This window comes from Prunus mume, linkage group LG3 (genome assembly GCF_029339155.1).
Source record: "Prunus mume cultivar Tortuosa linkage group LG3, ASM2933915v1, whole genome shotgun sequence".
Taxonomy (NCBI): domain Eukaryota; kingdom Viridiplantae; phylum Streptophyta; class Magnoliopsida; order Rosales; family Rosaceae; genus Prunus; species Prunus mume.
In genome coordinates, this window is record NC_142700.1 from 16325566 (window position 1) to 16348630 (window position 23065).

Here is a 23065-nt window from a genome sequence, read left to right on the forward strand (position 1 = left end):
ACTACTTGTGGTGGAAACGTCTCAAAGTAAGCGTGCAAAAACTGTCTCACGTTACCCTTTCCGTTAGTTTTTTGAAGTTCCGATTCTAACGCTTCGTTCATCTCCCAAAATTCCGAGCAGCTCCTCCCATTTATTCGTTCATCGCACTTTTGGGCTGCCATCGCCTCCTCCGCCACCCCAGCGCGACATGGATATCAAAAGAACCAGCACGTTGTCCTCTACCACCCTCACATCTCCACGCCAACCGTCATCCGGATCAGAAAAAGCAAGAAATTGGCGGTTTTTACCCAAAATCTCCATTGCTCGTTCGGGCGATTCCGAGCACCATTTTCTTCAATCTAGGTATGATTTTTCAACCTCTCGAGTTGTTCTTGCTGCTAGTTGTGTTTGTTAGGAGAAATTTCTAAGTTTTGGAGGGTAAATAAGCGATGAACAGTAACAAATGGGAGGGGCTACTCTGGAATTTTGGGGAGATGAACAGTAACATTCGAACGGAACTTCAAAAAACGTGAAAGGGTAGCGTGAGACAGTTTTTGCATGTTGGGGGTACTTTGAGACGTTTTCCACCACAGGTAGTAATCTGAGATAAGTTGCAAAGCACAGGGAGCATGTACATAATTAAGCCATGTAAATATTAAACTGATTAATTTGAGGGTCTTGTCTTTAGCAGGATGATGATCAAGGATCTTACATTCTCACGGTTAGAGTTCGATTCTCGTCCTTCTTTTACCAAATTAAAGAAGAAAAAAAATAGGGAGTTTCACTAAAACACCCAAAATGGAGGTTGAAATTATAAAAAAACCCAACACCCAAAACACTTTATAAACACACCCAAAACCCATCATTACACACACTCAAAACCTATTTATAAACACACCCAAAAAGTTGACTTTGGGGTTGATTTTGGGTGTGTTTCTATGTTTAAATAGTGCTTGGGTTTTTTTATAAATACATGTCTAGGATTGGGTTTATTTATAAATTTGTAAAAAAAATATCTGGCTCGCTCACATAATATTTTATAATTAGAAACTTAAATAATAATTTTATAGATTGTGAAGATGTCTAAGAGATGATGAAGAGGGGAAAAAGAAGAATTGTAGTTTTGTAATGCATATGCATGGAATTAGGGTTTATGACCAGATGTCCTTATCTATCATCCTTACCGTAGTTAATAATCCTTGGCTTAACTTGCCCAAATGCAAGGAGAGGGGTTAGCTTTTTCTTGATGAAGGGTTTAGGTTTGTTGACAACGGCTGTTATTGAATTGGTTTCTGCAATTATTTCATTATAATTTACAAGTGCTTGGGGCCACTAAGGCTAATTGCTAATTTGTCGCACTGAACTACAATATTATTGGTCATACTTACTTTAATCAATCAATAATTACTTCATATTTTATTGATTTTGCTAAATTATACTTCCACCATTAAAGTTTATGAATTATCTTATCAAGCTTCAATTTTAAAATTCGGTCTCACTCATTCGTATCCAAAAACTAGGTCATTCAAACAATGTCATTCTCGATAGAATGGCAAGAGTTGTGATTAGAACTCAAAAGACACCTCAATGTGTCTTTTTGTAAGATTTTCTTCTTCTTTTTTCAAGATTTTTATGTTTTTTTTGCAAGTTTAAGAGTGGCACCATTCCTCCCATTTTAAAATTTGTGTGAAGATATAATGGGTAAAAAAGGTGGATTACTCATTGGCTAGTTCTCCAGGATTTAGAATACCACATCCCACTCAAAAGTTCAATTTCTCCAAAATCAGGATTTGAATTCCTGATTTTGTGTGGGCCGTGTGGTCCTTACTGATTAGTTACCATTGCATCAAAAGCTTTTTTCTTCTTCTTTTTTCTTTCAGTCGAAGCCAATGCATTAAAAACTTGCAAGATAGACTACGAGGGGTGTATTCAATCCATATTTATAAAAACTTTTATAAAATTTAAAAGTCTAGAGGTATCCAATTGTCACTTTTAAATTTAAAAAGTATTTAAAAGTGTTTTATTTTTATTTTTTAGAATAAGTATTTAAAAGTTCAGTTGTGATTTTTAAAAATGTGTCAACTCTATGAAAGTTACTCACTTAAAAAAAGTCTTCAAAAGTTTCAGTTGGATACACACATATGAATTCATTAGTAAATAGTGAGTACATAGATATGAATTCATAATAAAAGAACTGACCATCAGAGCCTAAACTCACTCTTTTTGACTTGTATGATGAAAGTTACTCAAGGTTACATACTGCTCCCCTTATTTTTTGTATTAGCTAGAACTTTTAAACTCACTCTTTTTTACTTGTATGATGAAAACTTTGGCGACATAAAAAAAGTTAGGGTCTTTTGGGTAAAGAACATATGGAGGAAGAGAGGGGTGAGATAATAATAACCTTGAAGGTGAGAACAATGTTTATTATGTTTGAATTAACGCATTTAAAGGGTATTGTAGATTTTATATGTAGATGGAAAGAGACTATTTTTTATAAGTTTAATGGGGGTAGGGAAATAAGGTGGGAGGAGAAAAAGAACAAGTATGTGGAAATAACAACATTCAAAGTTTAATTCTCCTCATGAACAAATAAGAAAATTGTTATTTAAAATAATTCTATAGTTTTATGCACACAAAAAACCGATACGAATCTCCGTAGCTACCAAACGCAACTGTCGGTTCGTACAAATCGAATCCATAATAAAAAACTAAATAGATTATAACCAGTTTGGTTTGATTTTGCATAAAAATATTCATAACTAACTACCACATTAAACATAACCAACCTAAGAATGGTTCGGTTTGGGCTCATTTCCATATGAATTTTTTCTTTTGTTGCATCTTGGGAAGTTTTGGGTGAGAAATAGAATCAAAAGGGCAACAAGATAGGGTCACACACCTATGTTTAAAATGCCCACCCTACCCTGCCCCAACTGTGCTTTGGCGGGCAACGTATCATTCAAATTTGTAAAGTGAGCAAGCGGCAAAGAACAATCCTGTTGTTTTTGCCACCTATGTTGCACGTGCATACAGCATGTAATGTACCATACTCCCCTTGACCCTAAATATTTATAATAAAAAATTCCAAAAAACAAAAATAATATGTCATTTTGGTGGAGACAGAGCCTGTGCTGCATCTCCAATAGTTGGATCGACAATACTTGACAAACCTTTTATCTTATAGACTGGAAACACCAAAATATTAAGAATACTATATATTTTACATGTGCACTAGTAATTTAACACATGCTATGTATGTGAGGCGGTTATTATATTGGAGAAGTCGAGAAGAATTCGAAAAAGGATATAATTGGTTATTACTATTTTGCGCTTATTATATTAAAGACACTGCTTCCCTCCTTACATGGAAGAAGACATTTCTACTTCCTGCAAATCAAACTTTGACACATACAAAAATAATTCATCAAAAACACACAAAATAGAATCTCAGCATACATTCAAATTGTGATTAGCAGGAAAGTAGGAGTTTCTACTTTTAGAGAAGGAGGCAAGTATTTTCCTTATATTAACTTCCGTTTATTTAGTGTAACATAAGTCATGGCATAATTGACACTTAGTAGAAAATGGTTGACATTGTCATTTTTCGAAATATAGTAATTTATCTTTGATTTTTTAGGTTGAAGATCCTAATACATATATTTAGTTGATAGAGCATCATTGAAGTATATACATAGCTACATTTTTGGCATTTGATACAACAAATTAATAGCAGACAATTTGGAAATACTCTTTCTGGCCCTTGTAATCGTCTACCTGCAAGGATGAGTTTGTTCTTCTCTTCTCTTCTCTTCTATAGGCCATTTGGGCCTGCTTGGTTAAAGTGTCTCACCCTTAACCAATTCTTTTGTGATAGCTCATTGTCATCAACAAAATCACCAAAACTTCACCATGCTACAACCAAATGTGGACAAAAGAAGTGATTTTTTTTGAAACAACGGCAATGGCATGGGGTTTGTTTTTACAGAGCAGCCTAGCTAGCTACAAGATGATCAAACTCTTTTTTTTTTTTTTTTTTTTGGTGTTGACAACATGATCGATCATATAGAGTTCATGAAACATTAACTCATAGGCTCCTTGTACTCTCTAGTCGCGTACCCTCCTTACCCTCAAATGCACCATCATAAGTACTCTCAACATATTCATCACCATTATTCTCATCAGATTCAATGCAGTCTACGGTTAAATACTCTAACGCGGTTACAACGTCACTGATCAGAGGTCTTGTAGTAGCTTCCTCTTGCAGACACATTGCTGCAACAGCAAGAGCTTGGTAAAGACCCTTTATAGGGTACTTGTCTTCTAGCAATGGATCAGCCATTAATGTAAACTTCCTTCTGTCTTTAAATAATGGTTGTGCCTGCAAAAGACGATGAGTATATATCATTACTTTTTAAGTCTTCAATTCTTTATTGCAGGAAAATGAAACTTACTGTGCACCTTTGTGGGATTGAAGGGTTGATAGTCTAACAAAAAATATTGCAGAACTTTGGAAGATTACAAGATTCTGAACATACCCAAGTAACTAAGTTCTGCTCCTCCGTTGGTCTGTTGTTGTCTATAACTCTTCTTCCTGTGACTATCTCCAAAAACACAACTCCAAAGCTGTAAATGTCGGATTTTGTTGTCAACTGCCCTGTCAGTGCATATTCAGGTGCACAGTAGCCATAAGTTCCCATCACCCTGGTGGATACATGAGTCTTATCCCCAGTTGGGCCTAACTTTGCCAGACCAAAATCAGAGAGCTTTGGACTGAAGTTCTCATCCAATAAAATGTTGGAAGCTTTGAAATCGCGGTATATCACAGGGGGGTTGGCTTGTTCATGTAAGTATTCAAGTCCTTTTGCTGCCCCTGCTGCAATTTTCATCCTAGTATCCCAATCCAAGGCCTTTTTCCCGGGACCTAAATCTGAGGAGCGAAGTTTTGATCGTGAACAGAACACAATTATTAAGAAATCTTGCTAATATATACTTACAGAGGCAGTTCTCAGAATGATCTTTGGTTGGAAAAAAATAAAATTAGTTTTACACTAACTGAAGTGCTAAACCAAATTAGGAACTAAATTTAAACTTGTCACTCAAATAAGCGCTCAGAAAGGAAAAATCTCTAACAGATTGAGAATAGAGTAGTCATTTTCTAATGCAGATGCAAATGCAATGAATTAAATTGGTGCATACCAAGAAGATGGTCCTCTAGGGACCCATTCGCCATGTACTCATACACCAAAATCCTCTGATCACCATCGGCGCAATATCCGACCAAATTGACAAGGTGGGGATGGTGAAGAAGACTCAATATCAAAACTTCTACAAGAAATTCTCTATTTCCTTGGAACCCATTCCTGTCTAGTTGCTTAACAGCAACAACCTGAACAAGTGAACAAGATGGATTATGCTCCAACTTAATCAGTGTATAATATGGAGAGATCAAATTAAGAGATGGATGGAAATGATACTCGGTCTGTGTCTTCAAGTTTCCCTTTGTAAACTCTCCCAAAACCGCCTTCGCCTAGCAAATTGTCTGGATGGAAGTTGTTAGTTGCAACGCTTAGTTCCCGGAAAGTAAAAATCTGAGCAGAAATATTTCCTTTGCCAACCTTTGCTATCTCTTCAGCTATGTACTTCCTCCTGCTGCTATCTGCATGTTAAATTCTGAAACTTAGAGGCCAACAGTCTGAACTAGCTGTTTCGTATGGGCTAGCTGCTTGTTACTAGTATACTAATCAGGATTTTCAGCCAACTTACTTTCAGAAGATGTGACAATTTGTGATCACAATTTAGAACATTTTCAGTAAAATCATCATCAAATTTAATAAAAGGGATCATTTTACCATCAATGGTAATACGTGTGATGATACTTATATGACAAGGTGACAAGGAGTACTGAAGGATGATTTTGTATGCTTTATCCAATCTTAGTCTTCAAAGGGAAAATTCTCCATCAAACCTAAGGCAAATAATTTTACGATTTTGTCGTAAAAATCTTCCAAATTACCTATTTAAGATTTTTTAAAAATATTTTTTATTAGCTAATAAAACTATATCCCTTAATTGTGTACAAATAATTAACAGACCAAAGTGTTTAAAAATAACATAAATCACTTACAGATGAATTTATCTGCGCACAATCCCCTGCAACACATCGCATATGCTCGCCAAGGAGAGCATCCTATAATATATCCAATTTAATGGTTGAATAATAGGTCCTCATCTAAGGTCCTTACCCTAATAGAGAATAATCATGCACATATGTTTATGTTTATGTTTATGTTTGTTTGTCATTTATTATAATGGAGCCACTTTTTTTTTGGAAGATTTACGTCGAGAATGTTAAAAAAGAACTTACCAGTTTTGAAGGAGATGTTAGCAAATGAGGCTAAAGTTTTGGTGTCATGGTATTCCTTGATGCTCTTCTTTAATGACTTCCTGGCGATTTTCTCTTCTGACATGCAACATTGGAAGCAACTCATCATTTTCCTTCCCACTGGCTACAACTTCAATCCGATCACAGCCACCTTCAAATTGTCATCCAAATCTTGCATGGAATTGAACATGAAATTACAAAAGTGTTTGATATGCTTCAACTCAGGAAAGAACAAGCACAGACGTGTCGATAAATTGCTTGGAAAAAAGGGAGATATCAATCTGCTTAGCTTATCAAACACCCTTGGCTCTGGAAAAACCAGAATGCTAGTTTCTGGTCCTTCAAGAACAAGAGCTTGATCCCTCACATTGTTTCTTTTGCTTCCTCCCTCTATCCAAACCATTGAGTTCGGACAGCGAAAACAGACTTAGTCAATTTTGCTAAATAAAGAGGGGCAGACAGCTATTTGTTTTTGTTTAACAATCATAAAATGGTTTTGTTATTTTTCTTTCTTTTTCCAATATTTCCCCATCTATTTGCGTTAATGCCAGGGCAGGCCAGAAAATACAACCTGCTATTATTTCCATCATCAAAAAGTTAACCTTCCTTTAACTGGCAAAAACCCGTCCATGCATTTCCAACCAGCTCCACATATATATCTTTCCAGAATTTTGCTGGCACTGTAAATTAATTGCTTTGACAGCAATGTTTTAACATTTAGACCATGGGATTTTCTGAGCAATCTGCTATGTTTAATTCTATGAAAATTATTAATAATTTACTCAAAACTTGAGATTACTATAGTAATTTCAAATAACCTCTCTCTCTCTCTCTCTCTCTCGGTTGTAAACTTCCATTTTGTCCATCTGCAGCCAAAAAAGAAGCTTACATTTGCACAGTTGCACAATTCAGGTCAGCAGAAACATAAACACCTAGATTTTCCTATTGATTGTAACAGATTAAACTACTGATGCGGAACAGGAATTGTTTATAAATGGTTTAACAAAAGACCATTACAGCAAAATCACGGCTCTAAGTACATCCAAAGACCGTGAACCAACTAAGAAAGCAAAATGCATACATTAACAGACACCAAACCACCAAAAAGTCCATACGTGCATGATACTTGTGCCCTGTGGATTTTGTTTCCGTTCAAGTTTTTAACCCCAAAATTTTCTCAATATTCTGAACCCTCATTAGTAATCCAACTCCCTGAGTTTGATTTGTAGCATTCACCATACAGTCATCAACCGCTACTGGGTTCTTGAGAAACCCTTTAGGCATTCTTTTAGGATCATCAGCCCCCATACGGTTTTTTAGAGATCCTTTAGCCATTGCTTTCTTCCCTTCTCTTGCAGCATCTTTTCCTGATACTTTAGGTTCAATTTTATGCTTGTGCTCCATCCTGAAAGGTACACCAACTTCTACACTTGCCTTATTATCACTACCCTTCCTCCCTTTCTTAGCAATCTTCACCACATTTTTAGCAAAATCACCAGCATTTATTTTCTTAGCAAGCCCTTCAGTTGTTGTGGCCAACTTCCGTTTCTTCACATTCTTGTCCTGAACAGGTGAGGTTGAGGAAACAAATTTTGTTGGTCGGCTGGTTTTGGAAGCCTTATGTAAACAAGCTGGTTTGTTTCCAAGATGTCTCAAACGTTCTGAAAGTGGAATGTGATCATCATCCCTATAATCAGGGGGTGACTCTTTCTTAACCTGCTTAGGGAATTGAGGAGTAGCTGAGGCCTTTCTCTGTACAGTATGATTGGATTTTCCGGGGACCTCAGGAATCACATGGGAGGGGCTCTCTTCAGGTTTAGACCTCTCTTCAGCATTTATTTTCTTAGCAAGCCCTTCAGTTGTTGTGGCCAACTTCCGTTTCTTCACATTCTTGTCCTGAACAGGTGAGGTTGAGGAAACAAATTTTGTTGGTCGGCTGGTTTTGGAAGCCTTATGTAAACAAGCTGGTTTGTTTCCAAGATGTCTCAAACGTTCTGAAAGTGGAATGTGATCATCATCCCTATAATCAGGGGGTGACTCTTTCTTAACCTGCTTAGGAAATTGAGGAGTAGCTGAGGCCTTTCTCTGTACAGTATGATTGGATTTTCCGGGGACCTCAGGAATCACATGGGAGGGGCTCTCTTCAGGTTTAGACCTCTCCAAAGTTTGTGGTGATGCCTTATGCATCGGAACATTCCTCTCCGCAATGGAGGCATTATACTTTTCAATCTTCTGTATTGCCACTTTGACATGTTTCTCGATTGTATCTGCGCGAGCAGACTTAGATATTTTCCACCAATGCAAGTACCTAGCCGATACACTCGGCTCAAAGGACCTTGGAGGGACAAAGAAACCAACATCGGTACCTGGGGCAAAATACAGTTTTGAAAATTCACCAGGAAGATCTTGATCCATTCCAAATTGCATTGCCACGCGGTTTGGAAAATACTTCTCTTTACAATGCTCTACTCCAACCAACTCAGAAGTGCACAAGCATCTAATATAAGATCGTAAATTCTCATCTGAGTGCTTAGCACTATGAAAAAATGACGGTTTGTTCTTCGTATAGTACGACAAATGGCTCCAATTGATTACATCAGCAGCATAAGGACGCCATTGAAAATTCTCTTGCAACTTAAGAACAGTTCTTACAAGAGGAAGACTAATTGCTCCAGAAGGTAATCTGTGCCACCGGGCAGCCCGAGTCTCCCCAGGTTTCAGAGCATTTGGGGAATTCTTTAATAGAGGTTGAAACCTCTCCAAAGCCCATAACTGCAAAAGCTGAAATGGACCAGGAACAGAAATCTCCTCCCTACAAGAAAGTGCTTGTTTCTTCAACAAGCTTAGGTCTTTGTAAAGACCTGAAAGGACAGCAGGGGCAAGAGCAAGCCTCGTCCCCTGTGACAACTGTGCTGCAATGGGAAAAACAGGCCTCCCTATGCAAGCTTCAGGAAGAGAAGGAAAAACAAACCTTGACAACCACAATGACAGAAATGCTACATGTTCATATTTGTACTCATTTTGCAGCTCCATGAAATGCTTGATCCAAACATATTGGCAGGCTTTTTTTGCCTTGGTCCTCGAAATCTCTACTCTCTTCTTCTCCATCTCCTCCACAATTTCCACCAACAACCCATTAACAGGCCTTGTCACAGGCCTCCCAAGGACTGAAAATCCACCAAGAACCATCATATCTTCAAGGGTAAAAGTTGCTTCCCCCCAAGGGAAAACAAAGGTGTTGGTCTCTGAAGACCAAAACTCCACTAACCCATGTAGGATATTCTTGTTGGTACACCTAATCTCATATCTAGAACTCAAAATAGCATCACAAATCCCTGCCTGGTTCCAAATAGAACAGTACTTACCTGCAAGCCTGTTAACCCATTCATCCCATTTTGCCTGGGGCATCTTCCAGCCTTTGAAGAGAACCCTAGAGGGCCATTGCTGAAGGATTGTGATCCAAGACTTCACACAACAATGGGGTGCTTAGAGGTGCCACTGCTTTGTTGAAATTCAGGGCACACGGCTTGAGGAACCTTGCAACTCTCCTTGTTCGTTTCTCATCTTTTGGAGACACCATATTCTCCTCTCTCTCTTCATATATGCAGTGTGACACTTCTGCTACCTCTGCCATTTCAAGGCTGAAAAAGATGAAGAAGAAGAAGAAGACGAAAAGAGCAGCGTATAACTCCTTTTAAGCAGAGATGATATAAAAATTTAAATAAAAATGAAATAAAAAGTTTTAGCCAATCATGTCGTCCTCCTCGTTCAAATCCAAAAGCAACAAGAAATCTTGGGCATTTTAACACACGTTCACACATAACAACTCCAGTGGCTAGCTAGCTAGCCATTGCCGGCGTGACACATAAATGTACAGACAGGTTAACATAAAAAAAATTATGTAAAAGCATTTTAACAAGTTAGCATAAAGATGTTTCAAACCCATCACACAAAAGCACGAAACAATTCTCACTTCTTCTTTTTTCTCTCTCTGTGTTTAATCTTGAGCTTAAAGAGAGAGAAGACTTCGTGGTTGCACCAATTTCTCAAAAAACCCAAACTTTCTCACCGCACTCTGCCACGATCCATACGTTATTAACCTCCCACTTATTTCTATTCACTCCCATCTCATTTTGTAAAATCCAACGTGATGTCATGCTCATCTATCACACGATATGGGGCTCGTGAAATTATGAATCATGTACAATCCATTATATACTAGAAAGTTGAGAAGGAAAGAAAAACAGATACTTGATATCCACCTATATAAGCATTGGAAACAATGCTAATATTCTCAGCTTTTTATCCCAACCAATGTGTCACCATTAACACTTTTTTGCTCAGGGAAAAAAAAGTCCATAGTGCCAGATTGGGGTCTACATTTTCAATGCAAAAATGTAGTGTAAATTAATGTCACGCAGGTAGGAAAAGAAATCGGAGTATTAAAGATGGGGAATGCTGGATATATTCCCTTATTGCTTTCTCTATTGAGTTTATGTCAAGTGTATTCTACTCACACATAAATTTATGTATTAAGAAACTCTTTGTTCTCTTCGCAAACCAAAAATTAATATTGTAAATTAAATATATAAATTTATGTGTGAGTGGAATATACGTGATACCAGCTGAATAACATTAAACCTTCATTATAGATTTTCTCATTGAAAAACCAAATATATTGTAGAATTCAATGTTATAATGTTAAATCGGCTGGGATTCAGAAAGTTACTCATGATGACTCCTAAAATAACTATCATTTTTTATTTTATTTTATTTCATTTTTTTCGAGAGCAATAATGCAATTAACAATAATCAACTTGTCATTATATTTTTTGTTTTCTTCAAGACAGCCATCAATTCAAGCTTATAATATTTTTACTTGTAAACAAGTAATCCGCATGTTCTCTTTAAAAAGAAGAATTTCATGAAACGAGAATAATACTATTTTGTTATTGGTATGACACGCGTGATAACACTTCTACATAACACGACAGTATTGGGCGGGATAGCAAAACATTCGTTGTAACTTGTGCAGAAGCCGCGTGTTTCAGTGTTTCTCCTATTTGAATGGTGGAGGAAGCCGCGCGTTTCAGTGTTCCTTTCCTTTGTGCAGAAGCCGGAAGGGCGCTAAACGGTGGACGATTATGATTGAACCTTCATTTACGTGACAGCGCAGCAGAATAGAGTAGGCATGACTATCAGTGTTTCAGTCTTTCAAAGCAGACAAAATAGCCTACTGTCTTTCTCAGTTTGATCCCATCAATGGAAATGGGACCGTCAAACCAACCACTTTTCAAAACCCAATTTGTTCTTTTCTGTTTAATAATGAGATTTGATTCAGACAAAAAAAAAGAGAGAAAAATCTTGAGCTTTGGTGATGGAGAGTCCACCGGAGACCATGGTTGAAGAGAGAGAAGAGCACATGGTTTCACCTACGGGAGGAAACCCATTTCGTAAAAAAGCCTACTTTCTAAAACCCACCTTGCCACCTTGCACTGATGAACCTCCCTTTGAGCTCCCTCGTTGCTTTTCCTCCTCCCTCCCAACCCATTTTAAACCGAAGTCATGGCATTTGAATGTTGAGTTCTATGGATGGCGATCTAGCCAAGAAAATTGGAAAACTTGGGTTGATCAAATGGCACCTGTGCATCATGAAAAATGGAAGGAGGCTGGTATATACGAAGCCATCATTAGTTCAACATACGAAATAAGAAAAGTAGCCAACTTGGGTGATGGGTTTGCTGAGAAATGGTGTTCGGAGACCAATACTTTCATTTTTCCATGGGGTGAAGCAACCATCACATTGGAGGATGTTATGGTTTTGGGAGGTTTCTCGGCTTTGGGGGCCTCTGTTTTAAGCCCTTTGCAGAGCAAACAAATGAAAGAAGTCGGAGAGAAACTCATTGAAGGGCAAAAAGAAATTTACAGCAGTGGGAAGAAAGCGGTTTCCAAAAGATTGTGGCTGAAGAAGTTCATGAACAGTGGGAATGAATTCGAGCACGAAGCATTTCTTGCCTTTTGGTTGTCCAGGTATGTTCTTGTTGGTTCTCGTAATTCAATACAGAATTCTGTTTTCTCTGTTGCAATTCATTTAGCTAGGGGGACCCGAATCGCGCTTGCACCGGCTGTTCTTGCTAGCATTTATAAAGATTTGAGCTTGTTGAAAAAGGCAATTGTAGGCTCAAAGGAATTAGATTTCACCCTCAAGCTGAAGTCACCATTTCATTTAGTTCAGGTTTGGGCATGGGAAAGATTCTCAGAACTTAAGCCAGAAAACCCAAATCCTATAAACTCTTCTGAGCCAAGAATGGCTAGATGGGATAAAGTGAATGGTGTGAGAGTTGAAAACTTAAGAAGGGTTTTAGACTCAGCCAGAGAAAATTTCCTGTGGCGCCCTTATGCCTTGGTCACTGATAACTGGCATATCCCTAAATACTATCCACAAGAGGAAATGTGGGTTTTGATTGGACCTGATGTGGATGATGAATTGCTCTCATATGTGAGATGCTTGAGGGCCAGTGAGCTAGTTGGACTTTATACCATAGAGCATTACCTTCCGCACCGGGTCCCTATGCAATTTGGATATGATCAAGACCTTCCATGTTCTGTTACTCGAGCTAACTGCAATTTGGATACAGCCTGGGACTACAACAAGGAAATCAAGAATGTAAAATTGTATCTTCCATCTAGGCTTGTGGAGGCTGATGTTACCACAAAGTACTTGAAGTGGTGGAAGCAATCAGTGTCAGGTCTTGAAGATACACGGGAAGCTGCTGTGCCAGGAAAAAAGGGAACAAAGAGTTTGAAATGTTTGCTACCGAGGGCTAACCACCCCTCTGTACCTCCCGGTTTTCCTCCCAAACGTAAAAGAATGGAAGCTGAAGATCCTATTGATGAGGATGAACTAACTGTATCACAGCTTTTGAAATTTCGCAAGAAGGATGAGAACTTTGGGATTATACAAGGTAGTGAGAAATTATCAAGTCAAGCTCAACATTTTGCATCTCCAATTGCACAAAAAAGCTATGGTAATACCATGAAGTCAGATGAGAACATTGTAAACCTCGTCGGCGATGAATGTGCTGGCAGTAGTTCTTTATTTCAGAAACGTCAGCTGGAGCTTGGAGCTAGATTTGAAAGGCTTGCAACTATGGTTGACGAGTTAAAGGCACATAGATTGGGGATCAAGGTTTAGGAAAAGCTCATGAAAGAAGACCTCCTTTGAGTTGGTATGTCCGAAACCTGGCTTTTATTACTATGTTTTTGCTTAAACATCAGTTGTGAATACATTCTTTTTTCTTCCTAAATTACTTAAATTTGTAATGGCAGTAAATTTTTTCATCCATCTAATGGCTTCATACATTTGACTTGATTTTAGTTTGCTCACTTGTCTGAATCTGGATTCTCTTTGTTTTGTTCGCTGAATGAGAAGGTTGAACATACAAACTTGATTAACTGTTTCAGTAGAATGAAAAGGCTCAACGTTCTGAATAGTGAACAATTGATCGCATGTTAACGGACAAGCAATTTTAGGTGAATGTTCACTTCTAGTTAGAAGATTTTTCTTCTAAACAGTGCTATTTATGCTCAAAGAAGCTTAGGAAACTGTGAGAAGAAAACTCACAATGATATATGTTACAACTCCCAAAGTCATAAGCTTCTACTTATGTATAAAATCAGTGTTAACTGCATTTCTTATTTCTTTACCGGTTGTTTTCTTCCTATATCGGTATTTGCTAGTTGACATGTCAAGTTGAACGGAATCATATTAGTTTCCACATTACAGTTCCATTGTATTTTTGTTGAAATATGGTATCAATCTCTTGAAATCGTGAGTTAAGGGTTTTTCTTTTTCTGGTGCAGGGAAAATGGAGGACAAGAATTGAACTTTGAAATATCAGAAACTTGGTCTTTTGTATATATTCTATGCATAGCTTATAACGCTGCCGGAATCTTTTGGTAACAACTTAACCTGTTGATCAAAGCCTTGAACCTACATTACGATCTTACTGAACATACTACCTAACAATGTGCTATGTCAACCAAAGAAGTTAATAGTTTTTTGTTTTAATGACCATGAAAACAGAATTCTTGAGTCCACTTTTGTTATTCAACCATCTTCTGAACTTGTGGAGTTGAGTTTTTTTATGGTGGTTTGAGGAACTCTAGTCTTCGGTATTTTCGTGGCATGAAGCTTCTTAATCTAAGTAAGTATTGCTGTAATTTCTCCAGCAGCTCTTGGATACTATCATAAACTTCAGTTTTCTAAACAACTGAATGGTGGAACTATGTTTTTTCTAGTTACAAATTTCAATGGTTTTGTGGTTTGAAACTATGCACCTCTGTTTGTATCAAATGCTTTTGCAGTTAAAAAAAGAAAAAGAGAATCAATTCATTAGTTAGGAGAGGAACTTTAAAACCAAGAATCACAATGAGTGGAAAAGACTTCCAATGTGCTTACTTACAAGAGCAAAGATGGGCTGGCCACAGTGCCGTTACGCCATTTACAACAGAAGTTGCAGAGGACCCTGCATAAAATCACCAAAAATCAAATTAAATTTGCACTACCTGTTCACTCCATGAGTTTATTCTATAGTATCTCTACACAGCTTTATAAATTACAAATCACAACATCGATGAACTGCTAGTATCCTTCTATGTTTCACTCCCATCTCATTTTGTGAAATCCAAAGTGATGTCATGCTTGTTGGTTGCGAAAATCTTTTTTGGAAAGTATAGCATTCATTGCTCATCTATCACACGATATGGGACTCATGAAATTATGAATCATGTACAATCCATTATATACTAGAAAGTTGAAAAGTGAAAAAGGCAGATACTTTTAATATCCACCTATATAAGCACTGGAAACAATGCTAATATTCTCAGCTTTTTATCCCAACCAATGTGGCACCATTAACATTTTTTTGCTCAGGAAAAAAAGAAGTTAATAGTGCCAGATTGGGGTCTATATTTTCAATGCAACAATGTAGTGTAAATTAATGTCACATTGGTTGGAAAAGAAATCGGAGTATTAAAGATGAGGAATGTTAGATACATTCTCTTATTACCTTCTCTATTGAGTTTATGTTAAGTGTATTTCACTTACACATAAATCTATGTACTAATGTATTAAGAAACTCTTTGTTCTTTTCGCAGACAAAAAATTAGTATTGTACATTAAATACATATATTTATGTGTGAGTGGAATACACTTGACATAAACTGAATGAAAAAAGCAAGACGGTAAATGCAATATTAGAGAAGATAGCTAGCAATCTTCATTATAGATTTTCTTATTAGAAACCCAAATATGTTGTAGAATTCAATGTGATAACAAGGTCATGACATGTGTGGTACTATTTCATTTCTTGAGGTTTGTCTCATGAGATTGTCCTAAGAAAGTTTTAACAAAACCACTATATCATGTCACTCTTTGTACACCTTTGATCTTATGAATGGAATCTCTTTCTTTAAAAATAAAAAAGATAATGTCAATTTGGTTGGAATAAAAGAAATTAAGAAGTGTAGCATTGCCACTCTCTCTGGGAGTGATTATAGAATACAAAAGGGACATCAAATAACTATTCAGAAAGTCACTCATGATGGCTCCCAAAATAACTATAAATTTTATTTCATTTTTCTTCTGGAGCAATAATGCACTTTCTTTAATTTTTTTTTGGTTAGAAGCAATCATGCAATTAGCAACAATCAAACTGTTCAAGACAGCCATCAATTCAAGCATTTAATATTTGTACTTCTGAAAATGTAACCAAGCATGTTTTCTTTGAAGAGAAAGACTTTCATGAAACGAGAATAACATTATTTTATTATTTTAATAAATAACATTACAATATGTGTTATAATACTTCTACGTGGCACAACAATATTGGCCGGGATAACAAAAATATCCGTTGTAACTAAATTTTTCTTCTATTTAAATGGTGGAGGAAGCCGCGTTTCAGTGTTCCATTTAAATAGAAGGCGTCATATCATTAAACCTTCATTAACCTGACAGGAGGCATCATATCATTGTTTCAGTCTTCCAGAGCAGACAAAATAGCCTCCCGCCTTACTCAGTTTGATTCCATCAATGAAATTGGACCCGTCAAACCAACCATTTTTCATATTACTCAATAAAGAAGTAAAATGGAAATGGAACGAATTTTCAAAACCCAATTTGTTCTTTTCTGTTTAATACTGAGCTTTGATTCAGACCAAAAACAAAAGAGAAAAGTCTTTAGCTTTGGTGATGGAGACTCCACCGGAGACCATGGTTGAAGAGAGAGAAGAGTACATGATTTCACCTACGGGAGAAAACCCATTTCGTAAAAAAGCCTACTTTCTAAAACCCACCTGGTCATCTTCCATTGATGAACCTTCCTTTGAGCTCCCTCGTTGCTTTTCCTCCTCCCTCCCAACCCATTTTAAAAGTAAGGCATGGCATTTGAAGGTTGAGTACTATGGATGGCGATCCAGCGCCAGCCAAAAAAAATGGAAAACTTGGGTTGATCAAATGGCTTCTGTGCATCATGAAAAATGGAAGAGGCTGGTATATATGAAGCCATCATTAGTTCAACATACGAAATAAGAAAAGTAGCCAACTTGGTTATTGGGTTTACTGAGAAGTGGTGTTCTGAGACCAATACTTTCATTTTTCCATGGGGTGAAGCAACCATCACATTGGAGGATGTTATGGTTTTGGGAGGTTTCTCGGCTTTGGGGGCCTCGGTTTTAAGCCCTCTTCAGAGCAAACAAATGAAAGAAGTCGAAGAGAAACTCATTGAAGGGCAAAAAGAAATTTACAGCAGTGGGAAGAGAACGGTTACCGAAAGCTTGTGGCTGAAGAAGTTCATGAACAGTGGGAATGAATTCGAGCACGAAGCATTTCTTGCCTTTTGGTTGTCCAGGTATGTTCTTGTTGGTTCTCGTAATTCAATACAGAATTCTGTTTTTTCTGTTGCAATCCATTTAGCTAGGGGGACCACGAATCGCGCTTGCACCGGCTGTTCTTGCTAGCATTTATAAAGATTTGAGCTTGTTGAAAAAGGCAATTGTAGGCTCAAAGGAATTAGATTTCACCCTCAAGCTGAAGTCACCATTTCATTTAGTTCAGGTTTGGGCATGGGAAAGATTCTCAGAACTTAAGCCAGAAAACCCAAATCCTATAAAGTCTTCTGAGCCAAGAATGGCTAGATGGGATAAAGTGAATGGTGTGAGAGTTGAAAACTTAAGAAGGGTTTTAGACTCAGCCAGAGAAAATTTCCTGTGGCGCCCTTATGCCTTGGTCATTGATAACTGGCATTTCCCTAAATACTATCCACAAGAGGAAAAGTGGGTTTTGATTGGACCTGATTTGGATGATGAATTGCTCTCATATGTGAGATGCTTGAGGGCCAGTGAGCTAGTTGGACTTTATACTATAGAGCATTACCTTCCGCACCGGGTCGCTATGCAATTTGGATATGATCAAGACCTTCCATGTTCTGTTACTCGAGCTAACCACAATTCGATTTCAGCCTGGGACTACAACAAGAAAATCAAGAATGTAAAATTGTATCTTCCATCTAGACTTGTGGAGGCTGATGTTACCACAAAGTACTTGAAGTGGTGGAAGCAATCAGTGTCAGGTCTTGAAAATGCAAGGGACGCTGCTGTGCCAGGGAAAAAGGGAACAAAGGGTTTGAAATGTTTGCTACCGAGGGCTAACCACCCCTCTGTACCTCCCGGTTTTCCTCCCAAACGTAAAAGAATGGAAGCTGAAGATCCTATTGATGAGGATCAACTAACTGTATCACAACTTTTGAAATTTCGCAAGAAGCATGAGAACTTTGGGATTATACAAGGCAGTGACAGTGAGAAATTATCAAGTCAAGCTCAACATTTTGCATCACCAATTGCACAAAAAAGCTATGTTAATACCATGAAGTCAGATGAGAACATTGTAAACCTCGTCAGCGATGAATGTGCTAGCAGTAGTTCTTTATTTCAGAAACGTCAGCTGGAGCTTGGAGCTAGATTTGAAAGGCTCCGAACTAAGATTGACGAGTTAAAGGCACATGGATTGGGGAACAAGGTTTAGGAAAAGCTTATGAAAGAAGACCTCCTTTGAGTTGGTATGTCCGAAAACTGGCTTTTATTACTGTGTTTTTGCTTAAACATCAGTGATGAGTACATTCTTTTTTCTTCCTTCATTACTTATGAAAATACCTGTAGGATGTCTATATATGCATAGAGAAGGTTAAACAGGCTAATTCGAATATTTTGCAATAAACAACAATTAACTTTTAAAGAAGGATTGATATGAGTTATCAATCCTAGGATGTGCAGAGCTTAAAGTAAAAGAACACGCAGAAATTATTTTACGTGGTAAAACCCCTCCTCTATGGAAAATTCACGGGACTCCTCAGTCCAACACAAATCCACTATAGAACAATGATTACAAGAAGTACTTCACACACTTATCTTAGACCCATTATAGATAATGTTTACCGACTTCTTCGTAACTCAACTTCTGTCATGGGATGATCTTCGACACTCCTTATGTTGAATGCAATACTAGTCACAACTTCAAGCTCACACCACGGTCTTGGTGCCCTCAACCGTATGAGTCACCGATCAATGCAAATGAATGCAATATGAATGATTAAAGTGTTTGATAAATCACTAAGTAAACATGGAACACTTGATGATTTATCTCAAATATATGCACAGTAGCTTTCTTGGAATTTTAGATGCTCAAACCAACTATATGAAAACTCCCCCGAACTAAAGAGATGCACACAAAGATTTATACAAAACTTATTCTCCACAATCCACGTGAAGGCCCACAATCACAACACAATATCTTGCCATGCATTCAATCTGATAGTCTTAGAATCCTATATGATTTCGTCATATTCTCCATTGCACTACAATCAATTGTTTATCTAATTAAACAATATATATCAAGATGTAAACACGAAACCAAATAGGATATTAATTAAAACATCCTTTCCAAGTCCAAGATAATGAAAACATAATATTTTGATCTAAATCAAAATAGAGTCCAACTAGGAAAGTAATCTCAAGAGATAAAATATAATCCTATTAAAAATAAAATTAGCATAAAAATACTTGAGTGAAAATAATTCTAACTAGGAATCCTATAATGAATGCATGATTATGTCATGATTTACCTGTTGTCAAGTTTCTCATATGGTCAGGTCATGCCTAAGAAGTGAAGGGTTGAATGATTTGTGCCAAAACGTCTAGTAACAATTCTTCACACACTAATTTTCTACCTATGCTAGAGTCTAGGAAATGACAATACAAATTTCATACTAACAACTTATATTTGCAAAATTTCTAGGGAGTTTCACTAAAACACCCAAAATGGGGCTGAAATTATAAAAAAACCCAACACAAAACACTTTATAAACACACAAAATCCATCATTACACACACTCAAAATCCATTTATAAACACACCCAAAAAATATACAATTGTTGATTTTGAGTGTGTTTCTATGTTTAAATAGTGTTTGGGTTTTTTTATAAATACATGTCTAAGATTGGGTTTATTTATAAATTTGTAAAATTTCTAATGGCAGCAAATTTGTTCATCCATCTAGTGGCTTTGCGATTGATGCTACATTTGACTTTATTTGGTTTGCTCACTTGTCTTCATCTGGATTCTCTTTGTTTGTTCGCTGAATGAGAAGGTTGAACATGCAAACTTGATTAACTGTTTCAGTAGAATGAAAAAGCTCAACATTCTGATAGCAAACAACTGATCGCATGTTAACGGACAAACAATTTTAGGTCAATGTTCACTTCTAGTTAGAAGATTTTTCTTCTAAGCAGTGCTATTTATGCTCAAAGAAGCTAGGAAATTGACAGAAGAAAACTAACAAATGATATATGTTATAACTCCGTCTTGTAACTTATGATGAAACCTTGTGAAGTATTTTGACACACCCAAAGTCATTAAGCTCAAAGAAGCTAGGATGAAATGTGGAATCATCCTCTTCAAATCGCGAGTTACAGGTTTTTCTTTTTCTGGTGCAGGGAAAATGGAGGACGAGAATCGAACTCTTGAAATATCAGAAACTTGGTCTTTTGTATATATTCTATGCAGAGCTTTTAACGCTGCTGGAATCTTTTGGTAACAACTTAACCCGTTGATCAAAGCCTTGAACCTACATAGCACATAGGCCAATAGATTTTGTAGTTACGATCTTACTGAACATACTACCTAACAATGTGCTATGTCAACCAAAGAAGTCAATAGTTTTTGTTTTAATGACAATGAAAACAGAATTCTTGAGTCCAACTTTGTTATTCAACTATCTTTTGTACTTGTGGAGTCGAATTTTTTTGATGGTGGTTTCAGGAATTTTAGTCTACTGTATTTTCGTGGCACGAAGCTTCTTAATCTAAGTAAGTATTGATGTAATTTCTCCAGCAGCTCTTGGATACTATTGTAAACTTCAGTTTTCGAAACAACTGAATGGTGGAACTATGTTTTTTCTAGTTACAAATTTCAATGGTTTTGTTGTTTGAAACTATGCACCACTGTTTCTATCAAATTCTTTTGCAGTTCAAAAAAGAAAACGAAAAAATCAATTCATTAGTTAGGAGAGGAACTTTAAAACCAAGAATCACAATCAGTGGAAAAGAATTCCGATGTGCTTGCTTATATTGTGGAAGAAATTTAGGCCTATTTGGTATCCTACTCAAAAAAGTAAATTTAAAAAGTATGATTCTTTTTAACAACATGAGTTTTCAAATAGTGATTTTAAGGTCTAAAAACTTGTTTGGTATTGAACTCCAAACTAATGTTAAAATCTAAAAATAATTGAAATTAAAATCAGAAAATCAAAAAGATTCGCAAGTTGAAATTAACAAAAGAAAAGGGGAGAGAGAGAGAGAGAGAGAGAGATACTACTAAAATATATGGTTTTTAGCACAATTGTTATTTGTAATCTTTAATGCAAAAAGGCGCAATTATTCGTGCTCTATACTGATGGCCACAATGCATCCACTTTAAAATAGTCGGTTTCTTCTATGGGAGTTTCTATAGTTCATAGGGCACGATTTAACTTTTTCGTGTCCTAAACTTGATACTTTTGGGCACATATATAGCATATATCTGACAACATCGATTGTTACTTTTGATTTGACTTTTGTACATACACACAAACCATTCATCTGTGCCCAATGTCTTTACTTTTTCAATTAAAAAAAAAATTAATGTTGCCAACCACCGCCACCTCTTACATCCCTCCACCATCCAAATCAGCGCCACTTCGTCTCTTTCTCTTTCTCCACCACAGCCATTACCTCCTCTTTCTCCACCGCCGCCACTCTTTCTCTCTCTGTTTCAAGTAATGCAAACACAATGAGCTCACTAAAATTTAAATTTTCAACGAAACTCACGCAAATAAATACAGAATTAGATTTAAGAATTGGGTATAAATGAAAATTATGCAAATATAAAATTAGCTCACTCAAATTAAAACTATCAACATCTTAATTCTTACTTACCATCTTCCAATACAATCAAGACAAAAATTTCTTTGTCTAACAATTGGAACAGTGAACAACTACAAACTTGTTAGGCTTGTCCTACAAAACGCGAACTTTTCATTTTCGTTCATTTCACAAAGAACGTATTCGACCATCCATAAGAATTTAGAGTAGCACCCATAGAGAGAGAGAGAGAGAGAGAGAGAGAGAGAATGAATCAAATTTAAGATATCACCACTTTCAATTTACAATTGTTCATGAGATTATTGGAATCGTTGTCTCCATCTAATCGATCTCTTTGAATTTTCTTATTTTTGGTCCTATTATTCAGCTGCACCAAGTACTTTTTACAGTGGGGATGCTGTGGTTGGAGAGGTGAGAAGGATAAGGAAGATGGGGGAGAAGGGAGCATCGGTAAAATCGAAGGAGGATGACAACAAAAGAAGGCTCATTTTGAGTTTCTAGAGATAAAGTTATGGCCTTGGGGAAAGCAAAGGGTTGAGGAGGTGCAGGGGGGAAGGCCATTTTTTTCTCCTAAGAGGAGTTGATCACTAGAATATTATTATTTTTAAAGTATAAAAAATCTGAAGGCACAAAAAAAAAAATTCATGTCCTATGGAAAACACAATTAATCATGTTTTTAAACTATAATAATTATTCTCATTAACAGTGACGTGACAAGATAGAAGCTGATATTAGCATTGGACACAAGAGAGAGAGAGAGAGAGAGAGAGGGGAAAAAAAAATTATAAAATTTCACTTTTTTTGTTTTTAATAACTGGGATTTTTGAGTTTTTCTTGAGTTTGAGTTTTTAAAAATTGGCATATCAAACGGACTTTTGTAGCTTTTGGACTTAAAATATGTTTTTGAGTTTATAAAATTGAATATAAATAGAATACCAAACATGCCATTTTAACGGAAAAGTTGATTAAGATGACGAAAATAACGATTTCTAAAAGTAGAGACATAATTAAAGTACTACCGTTATAATTAAAGAACGAAAAGTAAAGTTTTTCTTAGCCCACCATTACTACAATTTAGCCTATAAAAAAAGTAGAAATGAAAGATGAAAAGGCCTCAGCAGCACCAGATATTTTGAAAGTAAAGATGAAGTCCCGTCTCTGACAGTGCTCTCCTTCCTTCGCGCAGAAGGCAGAAGCGCTCCAAAGCGTCGACGTGGAAAATTATAAT

At 36.7% G+C, this 23065-nt stretch overlaps 3 protein-coding genes and 1 pseudogene across 5 annotated transcripts; 2 read left to right on the forward strand and 2 right to left on the reverse strand.

Annotated features, from left to right (window-relative positions):
* Positions 1 to 3591: 3591 nt before the first annotated feature.
* On the reverse strand, positions 3592 to 6746 carry LOC103326377 (Protein kinase superfamily protein). 2 transcript variants are annotated; one of them, XM_008228587.3, is made up of 6 exons: positions 6347 to 6746; positions 6107 to 6169; positions 5457 to 5638; positions 5179 to 5368; positions 4518 to 4909; positions 3592 to 4360 (listed from the first exon to the last, which is right to left on the reverse strand). In XM_008228587.3, exons 1-6 carry the CDS (start codon positions 6471 to 6473, stop codon positions 4067 to 4069), a joined length of 1248 nt encoding a protein of 415 aa, XP_008226809.2. In that variant the 5' UTR covers positions 6474 to 6746; the 3' UTR covers positions 3592 to 4066. The 2 variants fall into 2 exon arrangements, with proteins under 2 accessions (XP_008226809.2, XP_008226810.2); XM_008228588.3 differs by lacking the exon at positions 6107 to 6169 and having other exon boundaries at positions 3593 to 4360; positions 6347 to 6744.
* A 529-nt stretch (positions 6747 to 7275) lies between these two features.
* LOC103326392 (uncharacterized) lies at positions 7276 to 10283 on the reverse strand. Its single transcript, XM_089048871.1, has one exon. The coding sequence runs from the start codon at positions 9770 to 9772 to the stop codon at positions 7517 to 7519; it is 2256 nt and encodes a 751-aa protein (XP_088904997.1). The 5' UTR covers positions 9773 to 10283; the 3' UTR covers positions 7276 to 7516.
* A 1262-nt stretch (positions 10284 to 11545) lies between these two features.
* On the forward strand, positions 11546 to 14676 carry LOC107880687 (uncharacterized). The gene is made up of 2 exons (XM_089047663.1): positions 11546 to 13593; positions 14228 to 14676. The coding sequence occupies exon 1, from the start codon at positions 11742 to 11744 to the stop codon at positions 13557 to 13559; it is 1818 nt and encodes a 605-aa protein (XP_088903789.1). The 5' UTR covers positions 11546 to 11741; the 3' UTR covers positions 13560 to 13593; positions 14228 to 14676.
* Positions 14677 to 16505: 1829 nt separating this feature from the next.
* Positions 16506 to 20838, forward strand: LOC103326522 (uncharacterized; annotated as a pseudogene). The gene is made up of 2 exons (XR_016124910.1): positions 16506 to 18480; positions 20413 to 20838. The product of XR_016124910.1 is annotated as an uncharacterized LOC103326522 (transcript).
* The last annotated feature ends 2227 nt before the right edge of the window (positions 20839 to 23065 follow it).